This window comes from Mobula hypostoma, unplaced genomic scaffold (assembly GCF_963921235.1).
Source record: "Mobula hypostoma unplaced genomic scaffold, sMobHyp1.1 scaffold_139, whole genome shotgun sequence".
Classification (NCBI taxonomy): Eukaryota; Metazoa; Chordata; class Chondrichthyes; order Myliobatiformes; family Myliobatidae; genus Mobula; species Mobula hypostoma.
The window spans coordinates 126318-147567 of record NW_026948194.1 but is presented as its reverse complement, the minus strand read 5'-3'; the positions used below and the strand labels follow the sequence as shown (position 1 = coordinate 147567).

Genomic DNA, 21250 nt, shown 5'->3' with positions numbered 1-21250 from the left:
CAATCATTGCTTCCAGCCAATAGCGGAGGCGGACCAGCCGAGAGGGCGTTACCCCCGCTGACACCGTCTCCCGAACTTTCCGTCACGGCGGGACAACCGTCAAAGTAAATGTCCGCTTTCTGATTTATTTCCATTTCCCTCCGAGGGAAGTTGGGGCGTTTGTGAAGCGTCTCCTGCGGCCGGAGTCTGATGTGTCGCTGAGAGGTAGCAGGAGACCGCTCGGCCCGTCGGTTTGATGCCGGTTCCCCGGGGAGGGAGAGGGGGATTTTATTGAAAGGATGAAGACGGTGAGAGAGGGGGCGGACAGGATGTTTGTCCCGGTGGGGACAGGAGGGGCTCATCTGTGGAAATGTCTGAGCCCACGGTGGTGGCGAGCAGAGGGATTCACCACATTGGGGGGCAAACACCGGCAGACTGTTGCCCTGCAAGCGGGGCCAATGGTCCGGGCAAAGTGACAATTATTTGTGTTTTGTTGAGACTGTACCTGGAATATGGTGTAAAATCCCGCTCCCCACACTAACACGGGTTATACAGACCAAAGAACAAACTGCCGGAGGAACTCAGTGGGTCGGGCAGCATCTGTGGAGGGAAATGGACCGTCAACATTTCGGGCCGAGACCCTCCCTCTGGACTGAGAGTGGACGGGAAATAGTCAGAGAAAAGAGGTGAGGGGTGGGGATGGGGCAAGAGCTGGGGAGTGAGAGGTGGATCCAGGTGAGGGGGGAGGTGGGAAGGTGGAAATAGTGACGGGGGTGGGAGGTGAGTGTTTGGGACAACACGGGGCTGCACAAGATGGAAATTAATTCCATAGAGGATTAGCAAAGAGGTTAGAGAGTATTTGTTATGGAGAGTGCAATGAAGATTCACCAGACTGATCCCTGGAGTGGTGGGGTCATCATATGAAGAAAGATCAAATGTGATAACCTTTTCATTTAGAGAATCGAGGACTGAGAGGTGAACACATTGAAATGCACAATATCATTACCGGCTGAACCAGGGATCCCAGTCTCTGAAAAAGGGGTGGACTGTCCGGGACTGAGATGAGGGGAAATATCTCTACTCTGAGGGTGGTGAATGTCTGTAAATCCCCACCACAGAGGCCGGTGAAGACTCAGTGATCGTCCTCACATAAAACAGAGGCCGGCAGATGTGTGGAGACCAGAGGGATTGAGGAAATGAGGATCGGGCAGAAACATATGGCTGAGATGGGAGAGCAGCCACCATTCTGTTGATGGTTAGAGGGGCTGAATGGCCACTTCCTGCTGTTTCTCACTTGATGTTTCAGTGTTCCTGTCCAGTGAGGCAGGAGGAATGTGAATAGAAACTAGAAACATAGAAAAACTACAGCAGAACATAGGCCCCTCAGCCACAATGCTGTGCCGAATATATCCTTACCTCAGAAATTACCTAGGGTTACCCATAGCCCCCTATTTTTCTAACTTCCATGTCCAGGAGACTCTTCAAAGTCCCTATCATATCCGCCTCCACCACCATCGCTGGCAGACCATTCCACGCACTCACCACTCTCTCTGCAAAAAAAAACTTACCCCTGACATCTCCTCTGCACCTACTCCCCAGCACCTTAAACCTGTGTCCTCTGTGGCAACCATTTCAGCCCTGGGAAAAAGCCTCTGACTATCCACAAGATCAATGCCTCTCATCATCCTATACACCTCTATCAGGTCACCGCTCATCCTCCATCACCCCAAGGAGAAAAGGCCGAGTTCACTCAACCTATTCTCATAAGGCATGCTCCCCAATCCAGGCAACATCCCTGTAGTCCTGACGAAGGGTCTCAGCCTGAAACGTCGACTGCACCTCTTCCTAGAGATGCAGCCTGGCCTGCTGCGTTCACCAGCAACTTTTATGTGTGTTGCTTGAACATCCTTGTAAATCTCTTCCACACCCTTTCTATGGTTTCCACGTCCTTCCTGTAGTGAGGCGAACAGAACTGAGCACAGTACTCCAAGTGGGGTTGACCAGGGTCCTATTTAGCTGTAACACTACCTCTCGGCTCCTAAACTCAATCCCAGGGTTGAGTAAGGCCAATGCACCGTACGCCTTCTTAACCACAGAGTCAACCTGCATAGCAGCTTTGAGTGACCTATGGACTCGGACCAAAAGATCCCTCTGATCCGCCACACTGCCAAGAGTCTTACCATTAATACTATATTCTGCCATGATATTTGGCCTACCAAAGTGAACCACCTCACACTTATCTGGGTTGAATTCCATTTTCTACTTCTCAGCCCAGTTTTGCATCCTATCCATGTCTGCTGTAACCTCTGACAGCCCTCCACACTATCCGCAACACCTCAAACCTTTGTGTCATCAGCAAATTTACTAACCCATCCCTCCACTTCCTCATCCAGGTCATTTATAAAAATCATGAAGAGTAGGGGTCCCAGAACAGATCCCTGAGGCACACAGCTGGTCACCGACCTCCATGAAGAATATGACCTGTCTACAACCACTCTTTGCCTTCTGTGGGCAAGCCAGCTCTTGATCCACAAAGCAATCTCCCCTTGGATCCCAGGCCTCCTTACTTTCTCAATAAGTCTTGCATGGTGTACCTTATCAAATCCAATGTTCTTCTGATGTTTGCCTTAAACTAGACTGATGTTTAATATTGTGGATCTGTAAAAGATAAATCAGTTCTGTTTCAAATCTCATGTCACAGATACTTACTGTCTCTGCCGAACTTACAATGTACACTAGAGAGGCCACTCAGTCCGTCTGGTCCCTGCCCATGTTTCTGTTCCATATCAGTATTTTAAAGTCTAGTCCTGTTGTTCACTTCACCTCTCACTCTCCCCATGATGACAGGTTGCAACTCGTCACTACTCTGCAGGAGAAGAGATTTCCCCTGAATTTCATAGAATCATAGAAATCTAGAGCAGATTGCAGGCCCTTCGGCTCACAATGTTGTACCGACCATGTAACCTACTCCAGAAACTGCCTGGAATTTCCCAACCGCATTGCCCTCTATTTTCCTAAGCTCCATATACCTGTCTATTGGTAATCATTTTCCAATGTTCTATAGATTCAGGGTCAGTTCCTGTGGATTGGAGGGTAGCTAATGTAATCCCACCTTTGAATAAAGGAGGGAGAGAGGAAACAGGCAATTATAGACCAGTTAGTCTGACATCAGTGGTGGGGAAGATGCTGGAATGAATTATAAAAGATGTAATAGCAGCACATTTGGATAGCAGTGGCAGGATAAGTCCGAGTCAGCATGGATTTACGATGGGGAAATGATGCTTGACTAATCTTCTGGAATTTTTTGAGAACGTAACTATGAAAATGGACATGGGAAAGCCAGTGTACCTGGACTTTCAGAATGCCTTTGATAAAGTCCCACATAGGAGGTTAGTGTGCAAAATTAGAGCAAATGGTATTGGGGGTAGAGTACTGACGTGGATAGAAAATTGGTTGGTAGACAGGAAACAAACAGTAGGGATTAATGGCAGAACAGCAGGCGATGACCAGTGGGGTACTGCAGGGTTCTGTGCTGGGACCACAGCTGTTTACAGTATATATTAATGATTTGGATGAAGGGATTAAAAGTAACATCACCAAGTTTTCTGATGACACAAAGCTGGGTGGCAGTGTGAAATGTGAGCAGGACGTATGAGAATGCAGGGTGACTTGGACAGGCTGGGTGAGTGGGCGGATGCATGGCAGATGCAGTTTAATGTGGATAAATGTGAGGTTATCCACTTTGCTGGCAAGAACAGGAAGGCAGATTACTATCTAAATGGTGTCAAGTTAGGAAAAGGGGAAGTACAACGAGATCTAGGTGTTCTTGTACATCAGTCACCGAAAGCAAGCATGCAGGTACAGCAGGCAGTGAAGAAAGCTAATGGCATGCTGGCCTTCATAACAAGGGGAATTGAGTATTAGAGCAAAGAGGTCCTTCTGCAGTTGTACAGGGCCCTGGTGAGACCACACCTGGAGTACTGTGTGCAATTTTGGTCTCCAAATTTGAGGAAGGATATTCATGCTATTGAGGGAGTGCAGAGTAGGTTCACAAGATTAATTCCCGGGATGGCGGGACTGTCATATGTTGAAAGATTGGAGCGATTGGGCTTGTATACTCTGGAATTTAGAGGGATTAGAGGGGATCTTATTGAAACATAAGATTATTAAGGGATTGGACACGCTGGAGGCAGGAAGCATGTTCCCGCTGATGGGTGAGTCCAGAACCAGAGGCCACAGTTTAAGAATAAGGGGCAGGCTATTTAGAACGGAGTTGAGGAAAAGCTTTTTCACCCAGAGAGTGGTGGATATATGGAATGCTCTGCCCTAGAAGGCTGTGGAGGCCAAGTCTCTGGATGCTCTCAAGAAAGAGATGGATAGAGCTCTTAAAGATAGCGGAATCAAAGGTTACGGGGAGAAGGCAGGAACTGGATACTGATTGTGGATGATCAGCCATGATCACAGTGAAAGATGGTTCTGACTCAAAGGGCTGTATGGCCTACTCCTGCACCTATTGTCGATTGTCTTAGAGTGTCTTAAAAGAACCTATTGTATCCACGTCTACCAATGTCTCTGGCTGTGAATTCCACTCTTTGACATCTCCTGTGCGCCTGATTCCAAATACCTTAAAACTATGCCCCTCGTGTTAGGCATTTCAGCCCTGGGAAAAAGCCTCTGGCTGTTCACACGACCACTATCTCTCATCATCTTATACACCTGCATGAATTCCCTGCATGATTTTCTCCAGGCTGAATAAGACGATGAGCTCCCTGTGTATTTGAAGTTGTTCAGTGCTGTGAAATAATTTAGCTGAACTCCTTCTTCCCTGCTCTTTTCAACATTTTCGATCATTTTCACTAATTTCAAAGGACTGTGCCTCAGACAGCTGGGTTGTTGCAATGCGCCTCTAAAGTCTGACAGCAGACTAGCGAATGAATCTTCGATGGAGCAGATTCAGAAACCAATGGGATGCCGGCCTGAGTCAGGGCTTTGAGGCTCCAGAGAGAGATGGGGTCTAGAGTTTATGAGGAGGAGGAGGAGGAATCAGATCTGCAGGATGTGACTACAAATGAAAGATCAGAAACATTTTGAAACAGCTTGAAAAAAAAAGTGGGTTCTACAAAATACTGGAAGAAATCAGCAGATCAGGCAACGAATGTGGAGAGGAATAAATAGACAACATTCAGGCCGAACCCCTTCAGCAGGCCTGCACTGTGTACTCCTCTGCTTTGTCGCTGCCTGAACTGCAAAGTTCCTCCAGCATTGTGTGTGTGTGTGTGTGTGTGTGTGTGTGTCTCTGTATTTCCAGCAACTGCAGAATCTCTTGTGTTTTATATCTACATCTGTAAAAGGATTGTACTTTGGAATTAGATACACGTTGATATTGAGTATATTGTTTATGGGAGCCGCTTTCTGCGTTAAAACAGCTGCTGAATTTTCTATACACACAAAAAAAACTGAGATATGGACATGAAACTGGTGCTTGCAGAAACTTTTAATGGCACCGTGATTACCCATAAAGCCCTGCGATATAAAGTTCGCCGTCGCAGAAGCACCGATCAAATGCGCAGGCGTCAGGGTTGTTCCGTTGCCGAATATCACGCATGCGCGCAGTACACGGTAAACTTAAGGAGATTGGCTGCAAGGAGACTGTTGCGGGGTGGGGTTTCAACACCGACTTCGGGTAGTTGCTGTGAGCTCCGGACTCCGTGACCCGAAATCCCGGGACAGTCCTGCTCTCTTCCCTCTCTCTCAGCCCCACCATCCGTACACGGGCCCCGGGGAGCTTCCGGCTGATGAGGGAATGGGAACCGATGGATCTCTCAGACAGAGCTGAGCTCCAGCTGTCTAAATGCAAGGATCGGGAACTCGGAGAAAGAGAAGAAAATCTTTTACATCAGCTGTTGTGAAAATCACCTTTGTTCTGCCTCCAATCACTAACAAGAGAAAATCTGCAGAGAGGGCACAATTTTAAAGTGCTTGGAAGCAGGTACGTAGGAGATGTCAGGGGTGTTGTGTTCTTTATACATACCGTGGGTTACTAATAACAAACCATATTCTGACAGAATTGAACTTGTATTTAACAGCAGTAAAACCACGTCTTACACTGCCATGCTTCTCGATCATTCTTCATTGCTGCTCATGTTAGGAACTCTGTCCAGTCACGTCCTGACACGTGATATCACCACAAGGGGTACGTTTTTTACACAGAGTGGTGAGTGCGTGGAATGGGCTGCTGGCGGCTGTGATGAAGCCGGATACAATAGGGTCTTTTAAGAGGCTCCTGGATAGGTACATGGCGTGTAGAAAAATACAGGGCTATGGGGAACTCTAGGGAATTTCTGAAGTAAGTACTGTTCGGCACAGCATTGTGGGCCGAAGGGCCTGTATTGTGTTGTATCAATGGGGAAGTCACTTACCCATGACCTCTGGTTGTCGTCACCCAACATCAGTGGAAAAAGCTGCTTGCATTTACCCTATCTATACCCTCATAATTTTGCCTACTTCCAACAAAGCCTTTTTTAGGTGAATAAGATGATGAGGGGCATTGATCATGTGGATAGCCAGAGGCTTTTCCCAGGGCTGAAATGGCTAACACGAGGGGCATAGTTTTAAGCTGCTTGGAAATAGATAATGAGGGGATGTCAGGGGTAAGTTTTTTTACACAGAGTGGTGGGTGCGTGGAATGCACTGCCAGCAGCGGTGGTCGAGGCAGATACAATAGGGTCTTTTAACAGCCTCTTTGATAGGTACATGGAGCTTAGAAACATAGAGGTCTATGTGCTAGGGAAATTCTAGGCAGTTTCCAGAGTAAGTTTCATGGTTGGCACAACATTGTGGGCTGAATGGCCTGGAATATGCTGTAGATTTCTATGTTCTATGTTGAACAGTGAAATAACTTTGCCTATCCTACAATCCTCTGATAACTCTCCCGTCACTAAGGATGAATTAATTATCTCTGCTGGGGCCCCGACGATTTCTGCACTTGCCTCCCATGGGGACCGAGGGAGCACCTTGTCATGCCCTGGAGATTTATCCACCCTCTTCTTTAATCTGTACAGGGTCCACGATTTTAATGCCACTTCTCCACACTCTCATTGACACTGTGTCCATCTGAGTAAATAGAGATGAAAAAAATATTTAAGATCTCCCCCATCTGCTTTGGTTCCAGCCATGGATTGCCATTCCGGTCTTCCAGAGGACCAACTTTGTGCCTTGCAATCCTTTTGCTTTTAATCTATCTCCAGAATCCCTGAGGATTATCCTTTCTCTTTTCTGCAAGGGGAATCTCATGCCTTCTTTTAGCCCTCCTGATTTATTTCTTATACTCCATTTCAACCTGCCTGCCTATCCCTGTTATGCAACTCCATTTTGTGCTTCACCAGGGTCTCAATATCTCTTGAAATCTAAGGTTCCCTACAGTTTCTATCTTTACCTTTTATGCTGACAAGCACATACCCGCTTTGTACTTTCAAAATTTCACTTTGAAGGCCTCAATTTACCAAGCACACCTTTGCCATAAAGCAGCCTGTCCCAGGCCACAGTTGCCAGATCCTAGTGTCATAATTCCAGGTGTTGATCCATGCCCTGAACACATCCGCCTTTCCTACGCTACTGCTTGTATTGAAATATACAGGGCTCAGCATATTCACTGCACCATGCTCAACTTTTTCATTCCTGACTTTGTCTGAGGTCTGAACAACAACTGTCGCTGCAAACCCTGCACTATCTGTTCTGTTATTCAGGCTCCCATTCCCCCTGCAACTTTAGTTTAACCCTCCCCTACCCCCACCCGACACCATGCAGCTCTATCACCCCTTTGGCTTTCCTCTCCCAGATCAATAAAAAGGAGGCGCATACCAGGTACAGGCAGATAGAAACAATTGGGGTACTTGTGAGATACAGGAACTTCAAGTGAACACTTATGAAAGACAAAGAACGCATGAGGATACCCCAGCAGACAAGATGAAGGAGAATCCTCAGGGATTCTGCAGATATGTTAAGAGTGAAAAGATTGCAAGGGAAAAAATTAATCCTCTGCAAGATCAGAACAGTAATACATATGAGGAGACAAAATAGATGTGGGAGATTTTTTTTTGCTCAGGAGATGAACGCAGAGTCTATAGAAGTGAGGCAAAGCAGCATCAAATTCCTAGACCCTGTACAGATTACAGAGGTGGAATATGGGAGGTGGATCAAGAAGGTTTGGTCACTCAGCATTCAAGATGAGATAGTAAATTGGATGAGACACTGTCTTTGGGAGAAGCCAGTGTGTGGTAGCAGATGGTTGCCTCTCTGACTGTATCCCTGTGACTAGTGGTGCACCACAGGGATCAGTGCTGGATCTGTTATTGTTTGTCATCTATATCAGTAATCTGGATGATAGGGTGGTTAACTGGATCAGCAAATTTGTAGCTGACACCAAGATTGGTGGTGTAGTCGTCAGCGAGGAAGGGTATCATGGTTTGCAGTATGATCTGGACCAGCTGGGAAAATGGTTTGGGAAATGGAAAATGTAATTTAATGCAGACAAGTGTGAGGTGTTGCACTGTGGTCTGACCTACCAAGGGAGGTCTTTCACAGTGACTGGTCAGGCATGGAGGAGTGTTGTAGTAGAAAGGGTCCCGGGAATACAAGTCCTTAATTCACTGAAAGTGGTATCACAGTTAGATAGAGACAGAAAGAAAGATTTCAGCCCATTGGCCTTCATGAACTAGAATACTGACAACAATAGACGGATGTTATGTTGACTTGTAGAAGACACTGGTGAAACCTAATTTGGAATATTGCATGCAGTTTTGGTTACCAACCTACAGGAAAGATGTAAAAGAGGTTCAGAGAAAATTCACAAGGATGTTGCCAGGTCTGGAGGACTTGGGTTATTAGGAAAGATTGAACAGGTCAGGACTTTATTCCTTGGAACATAAAAGATTGAGGGGAGATTTGATGGAGGTATACCACTATTATGAGGGACATAGATAAGGTAAATGCAAGCTGTATTTTACCACTGAGATGGTGTGGGACTACAACCAGAGGCCATGGGTTAAGGGGGAAAGGTGAAATGTTAAGGGGAACATGAGGGGAAACTTCTTCACACCGATGATCATCCGAGTGTGGAATGAGCAAAGAGCACAAGTGGTGCATGCAAGCACGATTTCAACATTTCAGAGGTTTGTGTAGGTACCTGGATGGTAGGGGTATGGGAGTGGGCAGTTTAAATAGTTCAGCACAAACCAGATGGCCCAAGAACCTGAAATAATACAAAAAATCACTTTAAGTCCTTTTCACAGCCATGCAGACCAACCATTCATCTCAGCAGGAATTTTTTTATATGGCGTTAACACTGTGGCGCTTTAAGTTAATCATACGTAAAAGAAAATCCCAAATGCATGTCAAGAAAGACTATTTGCGTGATACTGTTTCAGTTACTGTGGGGCCAGGCACCCATGCAGCTCAGCAGGAACAAGGAATAATACCAATGGAGAGAGTCAAACTGAGCCAAGGAACAAATTGGAGATGGCAGAAATGCCCCATTCTTATAGAGACAGGAAGAGCATCAGGGAATTGATGGTCATTCCAGATACCAGCTCTGTGCCCAGTTAGAAGATGATTTCTCTGTCCATCTTGGGTTGAATCTCACTGTTAGTGTGATACCAGATCAAACCTTGGCAACTCAAGCGATCTCATCTGAAATGTTGTCCTACACCCACTGATGGATTTTGTTATTCTTTTTACACATTAAAAACGAGAAGGAATTTGTCTCTAGGAATCTCAAACACGACACGCCAGTTTTGCTGTCTCTGTCTAGATATTTAAGAAAAGGAGCAAGGGATTCAATCGGCCATCCTTCCTGCTCAGACAGTGGGGAGGGATTCACTCGTTCATTTGACCAATTGGCACGCCCAGATCACACCTTGGCAACTCAAGTGATCGCACCTGAAATGTTGTCCTGCACCCATTGATGGATTTTGTAAATCTTTTTACAGGTAACAAATGACGAGGAATTTATCTACGGGAATCTTGAACACAACATGCCAGTTTTGCTGTCCTTGTCCAGATATTTAAGAAGTGGAGCAAGGGATTCACTTGATCGCCCGCCCGTTCAGACTGTGGGGAGGGATTCACTCAGTCATTTCAACTGAAGATATATCAGCAAGTTCACACCAGACAAGGCCATTCATTTGTTCTGTGGGTGAGAAGGCATTCAGTTGCTCATCCCACCTGTGGACACACCAGTCAGTTTACCCTGGGCAGAGGCTGGTCATCTGCTGAATTTGTGGGAAAGGATTCACTCGGTCATCTGACACAATGGCTCACCAGCGTGTTTACACCGGGGAGCGGCCGTTCACCTGCTCAGACTGTGGGATGGAATTCACTGAGTCATCCAACCTAATGGTACATCAGCGAGTTCACACTGGGGAGAAGCCGTTCACGTGCTCAGTCTGTGGGAAGAGATTCACTTGGTTATCCACACTACAGAGTCATCAGCGAGTTCACACTGGGCAGAAGCCATTCACCTGCTCAGTCTGTGGGAAAAGATTCACTGATTCATCCACCGTACAGAGTCATCAGCGAGTTCACACTGGGGAGAAGCCGTTCACCTGTTCAGAATGCGGGAAGGGATTCACTCAGTCATCCAAACTACAGATTCATCAGCGAGTTCACACTGGGGAGAAGCCATTCACCTGCTCAGAATGTGGGAAGGGATTCACTCAGTTATCCACCCTGCAGAGACATCAGCGAGTTCACACTGGGGAGAAGCCGTTCACCTGCTCAGTCTGTGGGAAGAGATTCACTGATTCATCCAACCTACAGAGACACCAGTTAGTTCACACAGGGGAGAAGCCGTTCACCTGCTCAGTCTGTGGGAAGAGATTCACTGATTCATCCACCCTACAGAGTCATCAGCGAGTTCACACTGGGGAGAAGCCATTCACCTGCTCAGAATGTGGGAATGTATTCACTCGGTCATCCCAACTACTGGCACACCAGTCAGTTCACACTGGGGAGTGGCCGTTTACCTGCTCAGAATGTGGGAAAGGATTCACTCAATCATCCACCCTACTGACACATCTGCGAGTTCACACTGGGGAGAAACCGTTCACCTGCTCAGAATGTGGGAAGAGATTCACTCAGTCATCCAACCTGCAGAGACATCAGCGAGTTCACACTGGGGAGAAGCCATTCACCAGCTCAGAATGTGGGAAAGGATTCACTCAGTCATCCAACCTACAGAATCATCAGCGAGTTCACACTGGGGAGAAGCGATTCACCAGCTCAGAATGTGGGAAAGGATTCACTCAGTCATCCAACCTACTGGCACACCAGTCAGTTCACAATGGGGAGTGACCATTGTTATGAATCCCTAGATTTCATTTGCTGTGGACTGTCATTTTGAGAGAGAGAGAGAGAGAGATTAAGAATGGAAATCAGTCTGACTTGCAGCTTGTTTCCATCGCTCACAGCTTGTTTAGTTTTAACCGAGGACACAGACACTCAGAGTCAGACGGAGATGAAGGAGGATAAATGGAAGGATCGAAACAAGGGAACTAGTGGCCAAGGGTCACTGTTTAGAACTTTCCTATGCCCATAAGGGTGGGTTAATTATCGATTCAGCGAACATCGAATATGAGGTTGTCACCTCGTTTGATCCATACGAGTGGATCTGATTTGGGGTATCCTGTGAAGACCACTTATGTGTTAACCCTTGCCTGGCTGTGGTGTGGAAATTCACTTGAAGACGATACCCCTTGTGACAAGTCACTTTCAGTGATAATTTGTATGTGGATTTGGAACAACGACGGATAAAATCTACAGCGACTGTTCTTTTGTTTTACCACCGTGGAAACTGTGGAATTCGACATAATTGCCTTCTCTTGACATTTACCCAGGATTACAAATATCTCTCTCTCCTCAACTATTCTGTGGTTGAACTGAACTTTCATAGTTCACCATCTCAAGACTCCAAGCCTTGTTTCCCCTGAGCTCAATAGTTTGGGAGTTATATTTACACACAAATACACATAACACTGTTAACTTTTGTTTATCTTGCTTAAATTACTATATTGTTAGTAGATACCAATAAAGATAGTGGATTTAACATCAAAAGCAGACTCGAGGTGTAGTCTATTGCGGCTGGCTCATTTCTAAAGCGTTAGGGTTCATAACAAAATTTGGGCCTGCATCCGGGATATGAACAGATTTGGAAGCGTGTTGATTAATTATTGATTTCATTGGGGAAATCCCTTTTGATTTATTTGTGTGTGGAAAATCAGCAGCAATGGAGGTTGATAAATGTCTGGAAGCATCAACCTCTGAGGCACTAAAGGATACCAGAAGGATTGAGTTGTTGATTATTGCTAAAAGGTTAAGACTTGCTAAGGTGGAATTGACAATGAGGAGGTCACAGATGCAGAGGATAATAGCTGAGTATTATGTATCTGAGGGTGTGTTTAAAGTGGAGGAGTTGGAGGTGTTTCCTGAAAGTAAACCTAGTGAGCTTGGGCTCCCGTACAAGTTAGAAAAATTAAAGATGGAGGCTGTGGAAAGGCAGAGGCAGGTTGAGGCTAGAGAGGCAGGAAAAAAGACATTACTATTCTGCCATCATCCATGCTAGTGTCCCCTTCCAATCAACTTTGGTGAGCTCTTCTCCCATGCCTCCGTAGTTCCCCTCACTCCACTAATAATGATGCATCTTCTTGTACCTTTCCCCTCTCAAAGTGCAGAGTGAATTCTAACATGTTATGATCACCAAGTCCACGTTTCCTTTACCATAAGCTTTGTAATCAAATCTGGTTCATTACACAACACCCAATCCAAAATGAACTTTTCCCCAGTGGGCACAATTACAAGCTTTTCAAAAAGGCATCTCATTGGTATTTTCCAAATTCCCTCTCTTGAGATCAAACACCAACCTGATTTTCATAATCAACCTCCACCCATCCCACTGTTTGTCCCACTCCCAACTGGGTAGACTGTGCAGCATCCTCACCCGGACTGCCAGCCTCTGGGACAACTACTTTTCCCAAGCAGTAAGGCTGATAAATATCTCTACCCACTAACCCACCCTTCCACACCACCAAACACCTCTACTTTATAATTACCTGTCTCTCATCTTATTTGCAGACATCCTCTGCCGAGCGTCACTTTATGAACATCCAATCAATCCGTGCACAGTATATAAGCTGTGGTTATGTTTTTACTATTGTGTTGCTGTGTTGCATTGGAGCCGGAGTAATAATTATTTCAATCTCGTTTACATTTGTCTGCTGGAAATGGAATTAAACAATCTTGAATAAACATTTCAGCAGTCTGCAGCATTTTTGTGGCAGAGTGCCACCTGGTGACAATGGAGTCCACAAATCAGGGGCTCCTGTTATTATGGCAAATCACCAAGTGTCAGTGTTGTCCACAAAAGGGAGAGGTTTACAGCGATAAGGAGAGGTGCAGGGGGCTGGAAGCCAACTCTGCAAGTGGATGAAGTGCCAGTCCTGCCCCAAACCACTCTCCTCACCACCAGTCAGGGCCCCAAACAGTCCTTCCATATGAGACAACTTTTCAACATCATGCCTGTCGGGGTCATCTCCTGTTTCCAGTTTTCTAGGTGTGGCCTCCTCGACATTAGTGAGACCCGATGTAGTCTCTGCATTCTGCACTCTGTCCCGATGAGATTCTGCAGGTGTTGGAGATGCAGAGTAACATACACAAAATGTTGGAGGAAGTCAGGAGGTCAGATAGCTTCTACAGAGGGGGATAAATCAAAACAGAGATTTCCTGCCGAGACCCTTCATCAGAGGACTGGAAGTAGGGAGAAGCTGGAATAAGATGGTGCGGGGAGTGGAAAGAGTCCAAGCTGGTAGATGATAGGTGAAGTCAGATCAGAGTGAAGGTGAGTGGGTGGGGGAGGTGGGAGATGAAGTGAGACGCTGTGAGGTGGTAGGTGGGAAATGCAAAGGACTGAAAAGAAGGAATCTGATAGGATAGGAGAGCGGACCATGGGGAAAAAAGGAAGTAAAAGAGGAACCAGAGGGAGACGATCCACAGTGGAGAAGAGAGAAGTGGGGAGACAGAATGGAGGAGACGCGCGTGTGGGTTGATGAAAGGAAAAGGAAGAGGTAGAAGTTAAAGATGTCGATGTTCATGCCATCGGGTTGTAAACTACCCGGATGTAATATGAGGTGTTGCTCCTTTAACCTGCAAGTGGACTCATCGAGTTAGTTAAACGATGAACCGGAAGGGAGAGTGGATTAATAATTTTCCTCTGGCATCCCTATTAAATCAATCCCCTCTCACCTTGAACCGGTGCCGTCTGGTTGTTGGTTCCACAAAAGTGGGGAAAAGGACGGCGCACGTTCCCCATTTCTGTACACTCAGGGTTTGGAACACCTGCATCATGTCAGACTCAATCTCCTGCACTTCAAGGTGTGAAGTCCCAACCTGCCCAGCCTCTCTCCAGAACTCAGTCCCTCGAGTACCGGCAGCATTCTCGTAAATCTCCTCCACACTCATTCCAGATTGACGTCCTCACTCCTACAGCAGAACGACCAAAACTGAATACAATAGTCCAGGCGTGGATACCCTAACAATACCCTAACCCTAATGCAACCTCACTAGCCTCTTCTTCAGACCATGAGCCATGAGATATGAGACAGAGGCTGCTCAGTTAATCGAGTCTGCTCCACCATTCCTTCATGTCCAATTCATTATCCCTCTCAACACTATTCTCCTGCCTTCTCCCCTTAATCCTTGAACATCTATTGAAAATACACTGTGACTTGGCGTCTGCTCCGACCATGGCAATGAATTCCAAAGATTAACCACTCCCTGCCAACAGAAATTCTCTGCTGTCAGTGGATGCCCTATACATTGAGGCCGTGGCCTCTGGTCCCAGACTCACACTGTGTAGGGTGCATCTTCTTCATAGCCACTCTGCCGAGGCCTTTCAATATTCGATAGGTTTCAATGAGATCCCCTCTCTTTCTTCTAGACCAGTGAGTACAGGTTCAAAGCCATCTAGCATTCGGCATACATTAACCCTTTCATTCCTGGAATCATTCTTGTGAACCTTCTCCGGACGCGCTCCAATACGAGCACATCTTTTTCTCAGATAAGGGGTCGGAAACTACTCACAATACACCAACAGCAATCTGACCAATACATTATAAAGCTGCAGTGTCACATCCTTGCTCTTATATGCTAACATTACAGCTGTCATCCTTAATCAACTCAATCTGCAAGCAAACCTTCAGGGACTCCTGCTCAAGGACTCCCAAGTACCTATTTCTGATTTTTGTATTTTCTCCCATTTATTTTTTTTCTCTCCATCTTTATTCTTTCTACCAATTGTACATGACCGTACACTTGCATACACTGTATTCCATCTGCTACTTCGTTGTCTGTTCTCCAAACCTATCAAAGTCCTTCTGCAGACTCTCGCTTTGCTCTAAACTATCTGTCCCATACCTATCTTTGTATCAACTGCAAAGTTCATCACCCAGGTATCAATTCAGTCATCCATATCATTCATATTTAACATGAAAAGATGTGGTCTCAATACTGACCCCTACGGAACACCATTAGTTACTGACAGCAAAACAGAATTCTCCACATTATTCTGATTCTTTCTCCCTTGTCAGTCAGCCAATCTTTGACCCATACAAGCATCTTTCCTGTAATTCCATGAGCTGTGATCTTGTTCAGCAGCCTCACGTGCAGCCCCTTAGAAACATAGAAAACCTACAACACAACACAGGGCCTTTGGCCCACAAAGCTCAGCCGAACATGTTCTTACCCTAGAACTACCTAGGCTTACCTATCGTCCTCCGGTTTTCTAAGCTCCATGTACCTATCCAGGAGACTCTTAAAAGACCCTATTGTTTCCACCTCAACCACCACCGCTGGCAGCCCATTCCATGCACTCACTACTCACTGCGTAAAAAACTTACCCCTGATATCTCCTCTGTACCTACTCCCAAGCACCTTAAAACTATGCCCTCTCGTATTAGCCATTTCAGCCCTGGAAAAAGCCTCTGACTATTCACATGATCAATGCCTCTCATCATCTTATACACCTCTATCAGGTCACCTCTCGTCCTCCATCGCTCCAAGGAGAAAAGGCCGAGTTCACTCAACCTATTCTCATAAGGCATGCTCCCCAATCCAGGCAACATCCTTGTATATCCGCTCTGCACCCTCTCCATGGTTTCCGCATCCTTCCTGTAATGAGGCAAACTGAATTTAGCAAATTATTCCAACTGGGGTCTGACCAGAGTCCTATATATCTGCAACATTACCTCTCGGCTCTTAAACTCAGTCCCACAGGAGGCCAATGCACACTATGCCTTAACTACAGAGTCAACCTGCGTAGCAGCTTTGAGTGTCCTATGGACTCGGACTCCAAGATCCCTCTGATCCTCCTCACTGCTAAGAGTCTTACCATTAATGCTATATTCTGCCGTCATATTTGACCTACCAAAATGAACCACCTCACACTTACAACAGGAATTCTGCAGATGCTGGAAATTCAAGCAACACACATCAAAGTTGCTGGTGAATGCAGCAGGCCAGGCAGCATCTCTAGGAAGAGGTACGGTTGACCTTTCAGGCCAAGACCCTTCGTCAGGACTAACTGAAGGAAGAGTTAGTAAGACATTTCAAAGTGGGAGGGGGAGGGGGAGATCCAAAATGTAGGAGAAGACAGGAGGGGGAGGGATGGAGCCAAGAGCTGGACAGGTGAGTGGCAAAGTGGATATGACAGGATCATGGGACAGGAGGCCCAGGGAGAAGGAAAAAGGGAGGGGAGGAAAACCAGAGGATGGGCAAGGGGTATAGTCAGAGGGACAGAGGGAGAAGAAGGAGAGTGAGAGAAAGAATGTGTGTATAAAAATAAATAATGGATGGGGTACGAGGAGGAGGTGGAAATTGTTGGAACTCGGCAATTAATGCTTTGGCACAGACGAGATTGGCCGAATGGTATTTCCCTGTATTGTGGTGTTCTATGACTCTAATGCCTTCACAATCCCTTCAGCTACCTCTTTCTGAACCCTGGGGTGTTCACCTTCTGGTCCAGGAGTCCTATCCACCTTCAGGCCTTTCAGCTTCCAAAACACCTTCTCTCCTTGGTAAAAGCGTGTATCCTCACTTCTGCCCCAGATACTCCTGAATGTGTGGCACTTATGTAATCAATTTAAAGACACAATTATAGTAGGTAACTTCAATCTGCAGGAGGATTGAGAAAGTCAGATTGGTGTGAGATCGCAAGAGAGGGAATGTATTGAATGCTTATGAAATAGCTTTTCAGAGCAGCTGATGTTTGAGCCTACTCGGGGAACTGCTATCTTAGATTGGGTGTCGTGTGGCAACCCAGATCTTATTAGGGAGGTTAATGTAAAGGAACCATTAGAAGGCAGTGATCATAATATGATTGAATTCCTCCTGCAATTTGTGAGGGAGAAGCATAGGTCAGATGCGTAGAATCACAATAGAATAAAGGGAATTGAATTGAATTGAATAATATTTATTGTCATTATACATCGGTACAATGAAACTCTGTTTGGCTTCCCCTCAGGCAATTAAATAAACAGTAGATAAAAACAAGACAGTAATAGAAAAACAATATTAAATAGAGAAGTAACAGAAAGTAAATTACACCAGCACCAGAATGTCACAGTAATGCACAACAATGTGTGCATGTGTGTGTGCTGACAGTTTCAGTCATTGTTCTGTGGGAGTGGTGTGATGGAGGCCACCGCTCTGGGACAGAAGCTGTTCCTCAGTCTGTTTGTTCTGGCTTTTAGTGTCCTGAACCTTTTGCAGGACGGCAGCAGGTCAAGCAGGCGGTGGCCGGGGTGTGTGGTGTCTCTGGTTATGCTGATTGCTTTCCTCCTGAGTCTGCTGGAATAGATGGTGTCCAGTCCTGGGAGCTCCATCCTGACAACCCACTGGGCCGCCTTCACCACGCGATGCAGGTCCCGTCGCTCAGCGGCTGTGGAGCTGGCATACCACACTGTGGCGCTGTTGGTCAGGATGGTTTCAATTGTGCTTCTGCAGAAGTTAAGCGACAGCTTTTGTGGGAGTTTGGCCTGTTTCAGCTTTCTGAGGAAGAAGAGTCTTTGTTGCACCTTTTTAACAAGCAGCGAGGTGTTGGTGGTCCATGTCAGCTGTTTTGACAACGTAACTCCAAGGAACTTTAGGTTTTCCACATTTTCCACTACCTCTCCATGTATATGGGGGGGGGGGGAGTGTATTCTGTCCTTTGATCTCCTGATTTCCTGATGAGAGGCGATTCCCCAGGTGGATTGGAGAAGGATCCTGGTGGGGATGACCAGAGCAGAAATGGCTGATGTTTCTGAGAATGGTTCATAATGTACTGGATATGTCCTGTGGAATTAGTTCTCAAACAGCGGGGCTAGGCTACCGTGGCTGACAAAAGAAGTGAAGGATGGTATGAAAGTCAAGGAAAGTGCACATAAGGTAGCAAAAGTGAGTAGCAAGTTTGATAATTGGGTAGCTTTTAAAGTCCAACAACAGGAAACCAAGAAAAAAGCTCTGTGAAGGGGAAAGGTGAAATATGAGAGCAAACTGGACAATAATATAAACCATGATAAAAAAAACGTGTTTATATTAGACCACTGGAAAATGATGCTCATGAGGTAGAAATGGGGAAGAGTTGGTAGATGAACTTGATGGTACTTTGCATTTGTCTTCTCCGTGGAAGACACTAGCAGTGTGCCAGAGATCCGTGAGTGTCAGGGAGCAGGAGTGAGTGCCATTGCTATTACAAAGGAAAACGTGCTAGGTTCCCAGGTTCTTCAAGTGGATCAGTCACCTGGACCAGATGGACTACATCCCAGAGTCCTGAGAAAGGTTGCTGAAGAGATAACAGATGCATTGCTCATGACCTGTCAAGAATCACTTGATTCAGGCATGGTCCCGGAGGACAGGAAGATTGCAAATATCAATTCACTCTTTGAGAAGGGAGGAAGGCAAAAGAAAGAAAATTATAGTCCAGTTAGCCTCACCTCAGTGGCTGGGAAAGCGTTTGCATCTATTGTAACAGATAAGGTTTTGGGGTACTAGGAGACTAATGATAAAATAAGTCAAAGCCAGCATAGCTTCTGCACAGGGAAATCTTGCCTGGCAAATCTGTTAGAGTTCTTCGAAGAAGTCATAAGCAGAATGGACAAATGAGAGGCAGTGTACATCTTTTACCAGGATTTTCAGAAGGCATCTGATAAGGTGTCACACATGAGACTGCATAACAGGATAAACTTCAGAAGAAATACTGGCATGGATAGAGGAATGGCTGAAAGCCAAGAGGCAGCGAGTGGGAATAAAAAGAGCCTTTCCTAGTTGGCTAGCAGTGACTAGTGGTCTTCAGGGATCAGTAATCGGTCCGCTACTTTTCACATTGTTTGTCAATGATTTGGATAATGGAATTGATGGCTTTGTGGCAAGGTTTGCAGATGATACAAAGATAGGTGGAGGCGTTGGTAGTGCTGAGGAAGCAATGCGATTGCAGCAGGACACAGACAAATTTGTAGAACGGGCAAAGAAAGTGGCAGATGGAATACAATATTGGGAGATGTACGATAATGCATTTTGGCAGAAGGAACAACAGTGAACTATTATCTGATTGGGGAGAAGGTTCAAACAACAGAAGTACAGAAGGAAATATGAGTCCCCAGGCAAGACTCCCAGAAGGTTAATTTACAGGTTGAGTCTGTGGTAAAGGAGGCAAACACAATGCTGGCATTTATTTAAACTGAAGTAGAATATACAAGCAGAAAGGTAATGCTGATACTTAAAACACTACTTAGGCCGCACTTAGGCTACTGGGGACCCATATCTCAGAAAAGGTGTGTTGTCATTGGAGAGAGTACAGAGGATATTCAAGAAGATGATTCCAGGAATGAAGGGGTTAAGATATGAGGAGCGTTTGCCAGCCTTGGGCCTGTACTCCTGCACTGACCTATGTTTAATAAACGCGGGTGGGGTGGGGGTGTTCAATCTCACTGAAACCCACCGAATGTGGAAAGATCTCAATGGGTGGATGAGGAGAGGACTTTTCGTATGGTGGGGGTAGCCATAACAGGGGGCACAGCCTCAAAGCTGAGGAGCGACCTTTTAGAATAATTAAGGAGGATTTTATTTAGTCGGAGAGCAGTGAATCTGTGGAATTCTCTGACACACACGGCGGTGGGGGCCACGTCTGTGGGTAAATTTCAGGCAGAAGCTAATAGTTTGCTGATCAGTCGGGGCATTACATGATATGCCGAGGAAGCAGGTGCATGGGGTGGAGTGAGAACCGGGATCAGCCATGATAGAACGGCGGAGCAGACTCGATGGGGCTGAATGGCCTAATTCTGCTCCTATGTCTTATGGTCTTATACTGCCAGTGTCTTACACAGTGAAGATTGACACAAAACACTTACTACATTCAACCGCTGTTTCTTTGCTCTGTTACTAACTCGCCAGCATCATCTTCCAGCGGTACAATATGAATTCTTGCCTCTCTTTTACTCTTAATATATCTGAAAGGCTTTTGATACTTGATATTATTGGCTCACTTACCTTAATTTTTCACCTTGTCTCCCCTGTGTGTTTTTTTTAGTTGTCTCCTGTTGGGTATGTAAAAGCTTTTCAATCCTCTAACTTCCCACCATTTTCTTGCTTTATTATATGACCCCACTTTTGTTTTTATGAAAAATAGGAGAAAATCTGTGGATGCTGGAAATCCAAGCAACACATAGACAAAATGCTAGAGGAACCTAGGAGGCCAGGCAGCATATATGGGAAATAGTAAACAGTCGACATTTCGAGCCGAGACCCTTCATCAGGTCTGGGGAAAAAAAAGATGAGATGTCAGAGGAAGAAGTGTGGGGGTTGGAGGGGTGGAAGAAGTGGTAGGTGATAGGTGAAACTGGGAGAGGGAGAGTAGCGAAGGAAAAAAACTTCTTAGGATCTAATTTCCTTAACGATTCTCGGAAGATCATTGCTAATACATCCACATCTCTTCAGCCACCTCTTTCAGATCCCTGGGGTGTGCACCATCTGGTCCAGGTGACCTACTTACCTTCAGACCATCTCTGTTTCCCAAGAACCTTCTCCCGAGTAACGTAACTTTACACATTCTGACCACTGACCTCTGCGACCTCCATATTCCTGCCAGTGTCTTCCACAGATATGAGTGATGTACAATACTGAATGGAGAGAGTGGGTCCTTTTTCTCTTTACTTTGGTAACCATACAGTCAAAGTAAGAATTATAAAGC

The 21250-nt window shown here is 45.8% G+C and overlaps 1 protein-coding gene across 2 annotated transcripts; it reads left to right on the top strand.

Annotated features, from left to right (window-relative positions):
• The first annotated feature begins 75 nt into the window (after positions 1 to 75).
• Positions 76 to 11381, top strand: LOC134341773 (oocyte zinc finger protein XlCOF6-like). Of its 2 annotated transcripts, none has more exons than XM_063039692.1 (2): positions 76 to 204; positions 9966 to 11381. In XM_063039692.1, exon 2 carries the CDS (start codon positions 10288 to 10290, stop codon positions 11326 to 11328), a length of 1041 nt encoding a protein of 346 aa, XP_062895762.1. In that variant the 5' UTR covers positions 76 to 204; positions 9966 to 10287; the 3' UTR covers positions 11329 to 11381. The 2 variants fall into 2 exon arrangements, with proteins under 2 accessions (XP_062895762.1, XP_062895763.1); XM_063039693.1 differs by lacking the exon at positions 76 to 204 and adding an exon at positions 5652 to 5968.
• Positions 11382 to 21250: the final 9869 nt, after the last annotated feature.

Excerpts from the sequence above, each read along its gene's own strand:
- LOC134341773 (XM_063039692.1), top strand. The coding sequence starts at position 10,288 with ATGGCTCACCAGCGTGTTTACACCGGGGAGCGGCCGTTCACCTGCTCA.